At 38.9% G+C, this 7,121-nt stretch overlaps 1 protein-coding gene across 1 annotated transcript; it reads right to left on the bottom strand.

Moving 5' to 3' along the window:
* Nucleotides 1-3,051: 3,051 nt before the first annotated feature.
* On the bottom strand, nt 3,052-6,378 carry LOC149398345 (Met-10+ like family protein). Its single transcript, XM_089614010.1, has 9 exons — nt 5,523-6,378; nt 5,007-5,090; nt 4,554-4,673; nt 4,315-4,481; nt 4,114-4,184; nt 3,868-4,010; nt 3,667-3,778; nt 3,445-3,557; nt 3,052-3,320 (listed from the first exon to the last, which is right to left on the bottom strand). The coding sequence occupies exons 1-9, from the start codon at nt 6,315-6,317 to the stop codon at nt 3,177-3,179; spliced, it is 1,749 nt and encodes a 582-aa protein (XP_089470136.1). The 5' UTR covers nt 6,318-6,378; the 3' UTR covers nt 3,052-3,176.
* Between the last annotated feature and the right edge of the window lie 743 nt (nt 6,379-7,121).

The raw sequence follows: 7,121 nt of genomic DNA, 5'->3' as shown, positions 1-7,121 counted from the left end.
TATTTATATATTTATTATGTAGATAAGCATAAAAATGGTATAATAAAAAAAAAGATATTTACTAAAAATGTATTCGCTACTTCAAAGTCTAGAAAGTAATTAAATAGCGATATAAAGAGATATCCAACCAAAAAAAAAAAAAAAACTATCATTAGTACTACAAGTCAATAAATTTTTGTGTCCATATAATTAACACTGATACATTTATTTCAATTAATTAACGTTATGTACAGACAGCACTTGAAATTTGATTGCGTGATTGACAGAAAAGATATTGTGGTACATAATATTGTTAAATTGAAATCATCAATGGTAGATTTTTCGTATTCATATTAGACACTAAAATAACAACACAAGACAAATAATGGGAAAATAAATAATAAATAAATAAAAGGGCAATCAAAGAGGAGGAGCAGGACCACCAGGCTTATATTTTTATTTTTATTTTTATTTCTGGGTTTAGGCAGACACTGTGGATTCTTGGGCTCTGTGTAGCAGATTGTGCTCTGATTGGAATGATTAGTGGGGTTTGGGATTTGGGATTTGGGCTCGTTTTGCTATTTGTCTTTGGCTATGGCTATTACTACTATTTTTTTGACGTTCATTATTACTACTATTTAGTACTCTTTATTTACATGGTTTTCTTTTATTTTTGGGGACCATTTCACACGTGTATGTATAAATTTTGTTACAAAGTTTGTTTATATCCTTACAATCTTATCTGCCCTTCGATCAAAAAAAAAAAATACAATCTTATCTGCCCGAATTGGATTTTTAAATTTCCATGTTAACAACACCAGATTCTTTTTTAATTTAATTTAAAAAAACCATTCGTCTCAACTACATTTTATTAAGGTTAGTGAAGCTTTTTGCTCCATTTTAAGTGAAGTTAAAATTTAAATATAAAAATATATGTGTTTTGAGTATATTCGTTAAAATTGTGTTATTATTTATCCTTTTTCGTTGTAACTTTTGATAGTTTGTTTTTAAACCAAGATATATATTGGAAAACTAGTACATAATATGTATGTATAACGTTGTTTTTATAAAGCTAATAATTTGTGGCTAATTACTGAAATAAGTCCTAATTAGCCAGAACCAAAAACAGAAAAACAAATGAAGGATGAGAAATTTATAACTGTTTTATTGTTTTGAGTATATTTGAATAAACTTTGTTATTATTTATCATTTTAGGTCCTCATAAATTTTACTAATCTTTTATACCAAAATATATAATGGAAAACCAGTACATTATATCTATAGCCTATAGGGTTGTTTTATAAAGCTTATAAATTGTGGCTAATTACTGAAATAAGTCCTAATTAGCCAAAAACAAAAACAGAAAAACAAATGAAGGGTGGGAATTTTTGTACCCTAAATTTTCCTACAAATATTGGCATAAAGAAACCACAAGTTTAGAGTAACTGTTAGTTGTGGCTTTATTCAACTTGTGAAGGACCTAACCATATTGAAGCAAAGCAACCAAAGCTCTCTTCACATTTTCATTTCCCACACCAAATAAGACAGTCATAGAATAAGGACCACATAGAGAGAGAGAGAGAGGAGATATAATTATTTAGATCTCAATCTGAACTGAGATTTTGCTCCTCTTTCTCTGCTTATTTCCATTGCTCACTCGATTTTACTTATTTGCCCTCACCTACCATCCCCAAAAAATAGACCGATTTGACCCCACCCCCAACAGGGCGTCTCACCGCTGGGAATCCGGCGACCCTTTTTTCTCTGTTCATCTGTCCTTCTGCCCTGCCTAAGCCGCTATGCTCGCGCGCCTTCACCACTTCCAGATCTGCCACGTGGTTCACCTCCATCGCTTTCCTTTGGTCTCTTGCCTGCACGGGCCTTTGCGTCCACCCCGGCAACGCTCCGGCGAGAAGTTTAGACCGAGGTGTTTTTCGTTGACGATGGCGGTGCATCGTTTCATGTCGGGGACGGTGGAGCGTCGCTGCACGTTGGCGGCGGAGGAGCGGCGTGTCTCCCCGGAGTCGGAGCGGCGACAATCCTCGATGACGAAGCTGTGGCGAGCCTCCCGGGAGCCTGCAACTGTGCGGCGCGGTTCCTCCTCGACGACTTCTGTGCGGCGATGGGCCTCCTTGAAGGGGGTAGAACGACGTGTTCATCTGGCTTCTGAGACTGTGCGGCATGGCTCATCGGCTACAACGTTGTGGTGTGGCTCCTCGGCGACGAGGTTCCTGCGGCGTGATCCCGACGATGCAGTGACGTGGCTCCTCGGCGACAGAGATGATGAAGTGAGGTTCTTCGGCGTAGGCTATCGATATCTGGTGGCGGGTTTAAATTTTATTTTGATTTTTTTCGTTTTAAAAGTATTTGGGACTCGCTTGTTTTGTTACATCGTTTTGTTTGGTTTGGTTTGTTTTGGACGCGGATTAGCCGTCGTCCACTATCCCATTGTGGATTTCCTGTTAGGTTTTGATCTATGCAGGTTGAAGAGGCATCTTCTTCGTGGTCAGCGGACCGAGGTTGAGTGGATCTTTCCATCAACAACCATTGGTTTTTCTGAAAGAGCTTTATGTGTGCTCGATTCATATTGTACTCGTCGATCTTCTTCTTGTCAGAAGTATGCACAAATCGTACGATTATCGGAACTTAGTGTTAGTTTCACTTCGACTTAGGTTTGAAGTGTCCATGTACTAAGGTGTTATTCTCCTGTATTGATGGGTTTTGTTACCCAATTTTAATGGAAAATCCGTGAAATTTCAAAAAAAAAAAATCTGAGCCGTAAAAAAGTTAGACAAATCTGTTTAATAAGTATTCTGTTTCTAGTGCATTATATATGGACCATTACATTTGCATAAAAAAAAAATTAAGACTCTTGCTGAAATGTAGCAAAATAGTGCAATGCCCTTGGAATAAAATTGCACGTTGAGAAAAAAAATGAATGCCCTTGGAATAAAGTTGCACATTGAAAAAAAAAATGAACCCTTAAATTAGGCTTTTTATTAGTGGTTAAATTGTAATAAGATTTTCATTTCAATAAGAAAACTAAAAACTAAAACAGCATTTTAGGAAATGATGTGAATAACTTTAATTAGTTTTATTTAGCTACTTTGATAATGTAACACTAAATAAGTACATACAATTTTTTTGTTGAAAGCTAATAAAAAAAATTAAAAAAAAAATAACACTAGGAAATATATTTACGTTTTAAGCATATGTTTTGCAAAAGCTACACAATGGGGAAGAACAAATGTTGCACACAACATCCATTTTCCAGGAGCAACAAGGCGAACCCTTCGCATTTCCACATCTACCGCTGCTTCAGCGAGAGCGATTCTTATCCTCTGCATCGATCGACAATAATGGTCATCACATATATTAAAAACAAGAGAGAGAGAGAGAGAGAGAGAGAGAGAGAGAGAGAGAGAGAGAGAGAGAGAGAGAGTCGGAAAATGTCACGGCCCGAACCTCGTGAAAGTCGAACTCGGGATCTCGAGCTTTGGAGAATCCGTAGACATGTATCGTTGGCAGCGGAAAGTCAATCTCTTCGGGTTTACCTCTCCAGACTCCCCGAAAAGCGTCTGGTAGTCAAAGGAGAGAGAACAAGGATCTTAACATAAGACTAAATGTTTTTTGAATGTGCGATGAAAAGGGATGGGTTGTTCGATTTCGAGGGAAAGGTAAACAAACCTAGAAACTCGACAGCGTCATTAGGCAAATTCATTACGACTTGTGTTATGGAAGAAGCCCTGTCACTTTGGAACATTGCAATTATGAACCTCCTTCCATCCATATTAAACACCTAGTCCCGTTGAAAACACCATAAATGAATCATAAAAATTTATATTATTCTACTTACTTAATGACTATCGGAAGCGCTTCAATGTGTACCTTAATTTTCTTTTCGAGCTTGTTGATAAGTGTATTTCTTTCCAAGTACTCGATTGCGTGAGGATTCAAGTCATTAGCATATACTCTCTTTACAATTCTTGCCGCGGAAATGGCTATCGGACCAACTCCACAGAAAACATCGCCTATAAATTCGTCAAGACATATCACTATCACGAGAAGCTTTCAAGTTTAATTTTTTTTTTTTTTTTTCAGGGGAACGAGAAAAATAACAGATTTGAAACATACAGATTATATCTTTCCGTGTAAAGCCGCTCACAAGCCTTTGTCTTTCAGTAGCAAGCCTCGAATTCCAATACCTGAATTGTTAGATAAAGAATAGTAAAATTCAACAAAGAACTCCGAGTATCAGTTTCAAAACTGCAATAGATATCTTCAAAAGGGTATTTCATGTACTTCTGAAAGTGGGTAGGAAAAAGAAAACATTACACTGAAGCTAAATCGACACAAAATCGTAAGCCGTTCTCGACAACGGTTGTGACAAGGGAATGATTTCCCGCCAAAACCTCGAGCTGCATCGTTCTGTAGTCATTTTGAATTGCGTCGATCTTGTTCACGACCGTTTGAATCTTCGGCTTGTTTTTATCCAAAACAACCTATTGTCACGCGGGAATGCGCGATTATTGTATAAATAAACACGTTTTTTTTTAATTGAAAGTTGTTCATACCTTGGCTATAAGCTTTTTGTACAATAAGTGCTCATCTTTTAGATTGAGGTGTGCAATATGTCCAATTGTTTCAAATGACGAAGGAATAATCGTTCCCACAGGAAGTAAAGCATCCAATATCTGCAAAACTGGATATCATAAAAAGCCTTACACGTATCTCTACAAATTCGCCGATTTAATTAATCACTGTTCTTCAGATCGTCGAAGCTAAGAATGTGATAGACATACAAACAAACTTGATTTTGTGGAACAGTTTGAGCATTGAATTACAAAGAATTTGGATCATCTGTCGCATTCTTGTGTCTAACTTATGACACATCGTCGTTCTTAATTGGGAATTTATAATCGGAAAAAAGTTGTTCATATGGAATCTAAAATAGTGAAATCATTATATATTTTTCAACCGTAATTCTATATCACATATCGAACAAATACTTACAATCAGTGAAGTACCTCATTCATCTGCCAGTACTCGTAGAACAAAGTCAGCTTGCATTTTACAAGTTTGTGGGTTGATGAATTCTCCTTCAGAACAGCCTACAAAAATGAAGGTAATAATATTAGACAAAAAGGTGTGTACTCCATGAAAATGGCTATGACTTAAGCAGCGAAGAATCATTTTTACAAGAACAATGCTTGTAAAGCGTCAGCTATTATGAGGTCGTGAATTCACTTTCTGAAAACCTTCAAAATAAGCTGATTTCCATCAAAGCTGATATATTTTCAGTCCCTACAATATCACCGTGCGAAAGAGAAAGCTATAAATTCCAAGTTGTTTGAAATGTACTGCTTGAGAATTCAAACCAACATGAATGCAATAGTTGACTACCAAAGAAATAAACTAAATATTGAAGTTTATGCCTAAATTGATGCACATTACGAGAGGATCAAATCCAACAACCAAAGATGATAAAATAACAAGAAATATAGGAACAAAGATCACCAATCGTAAAGGTTCAAATTAAACACCTTGATCGCCTCTGGCAACTCGTTGGGGCATTTCATCAAACACCTTTCGTCCAAAAGCAAAAGCCTCGTCGGACCTTTCCATTTCCTCGGACCTTCAAACTCCTCTCCCAGCAAACCCTTCCAATCCTCTCCTTCTTCATCCCCCAAAACCTCCACAGCCGCGAATTCCCTCTTCCAATCCCTCTTGCCGTCGATCCCCTCTCTCTCCCTCCTCTTCTTCTTCCTTGGCCGCGAAATCCTAGCCAAGTTCCGAAACCTAACGAAGCCTCTCGAATCGAACTTCCTCGCCGCCCATTCCCTCGCCAAGACCGGACTCAGCTCCTCTCCGTCCTCCTCGGCTCTCCCGTGGATTCTCCGGCTCACCGGAGCCAAACCTCCGTCTTCTTCTCCGCCGCGGCGTCTGATGAGATCCGCGAGATCTTGACCGTCGATTTCGTCGCCGGAGACTCTGGCGATGTTTCGGATTCGTGGCCAGTTCAGTAAGTGACCTCGGAGCCGGCTCTCGAGAGCGAAGCACTCCTCCGAAGGGACTCGGATCGCGGCGATCTCGAATTCCCTCGCGAACTCGTCTTCTTCGAGGTGAGAGAGAGATAGAGATAGAGATCGATCGGGCTCGTCGGTGATTTCGGGGTTTATCGGCGGTCTCGGGGTTTTGGGCAACGAGCCTTTGGAGAGAGAAGGTCCGTAGGAGAGACAGTGAGAGGGTGGGATTCGGGGTTGGGAGGAGAGAGAGAGATTGGGGAGGAGAGAGAAGTAGGGAAAGACTGGAATGTGGAAGAAGAGCTTGGAAGCCATAGTTGAATGGTGATTTTGGGTTGGTTTGGTTTTCCCCGCCAAAATCTCTCTCTCTCTCTCTCTCTCTCTCTCTCTCTGTAGTTCGTGGCAAACGGGCTAATTGGATGATTTTCACATTACATTTTTCACTAGAGGAAACTTCACATATATTATGTTGATTTCTTAAATATATCCAATCTTTATATATTTCACGTGGAGAGTTTAATCTTGGGCATCAGAATCGGAAGTTAACGAAAATTTTGGTTCCGATGACTATATTTGAGCCACTGAAAATATCATTTCGATGGTTATTTTTTTTTTTGAGGGAAAAACCGAGAATTCCATTAGAAAGAAGTGATTACAATCACTAATGCAGACTTTGAAAGTCCCAAAAGAGATGTTCATGATCTCGGACTGAACCGAACCCATCGATATGAACATATGAAAGCGATCATGAGGTTTAAACGTGGCTTGGAATCCAACAATGGAAAAACAACAAAGCACACAACTAATCGAGCACAACATCAGCTCTTTGACAAAAACCTCTATGGTTGATAGGCAAACCCGAACAACCAAGAGCACAAGACCTCGAAAGAGAGTCTCAAACCTGCATAAACGTTTGTCTAACAGGAATTCCATAACGGAAGGCTGAACGATGGCTAATCCAACTTCAGAAACCAGATCGCTATTGCAAAAAGCAAAAAAACAGGGAAATTACAACCAAAACAAACACAAAAGACACCACCCAAAGAACAATCGTAACCAAGATCCAAACAACCTGTCACTCGGCAAGCTTCAAAGACTCGAACCCACGGCGTGGAGCAC

The sequence above is a fragment of the Urtica dioica genome, chromosome 5 (genome assembly GCF_054948205.1).
Source record: "Urtica dioica subsp. dioica isolate 48M chromosome 5, U.dioica_male_clone48M_v1_H2, whole genome shotgun sequence".
NCBI lineage: Eukaryota > Viridiplantae > Streptophyta > Magnoliopsida > Rosales > Urticaceae > Urtica > Urtica dioica.
This window is presented reverse-complemented; position numbering and strand designations above follow the sequence as displayed.

Bases quoted from the DNA above. Each gene is read 5' to 3' on its own strand.
- LOC149398345 (XM_089614010.1), bottom strand. From the start codon at position 6,317: ATGGCTTCCAAGCTCTTCTTCCACATTCCAGTCTTTCCCTACTTCTCT. The intron at 4,674-5,006 runs GTACTTCACTGA...CCAGTTTTGCAG, and splicing joins AGTACTGGCAGATGAATGAG to ATATTGGATGCTTTACTTCC. The intron at 3,779-3,867 runs GTACACATTGAA...CAACGGGACTAG, and splicing joins AGCTCGAAAAGAAAATTAAG to GTGTTTAATATGGATGGAAG.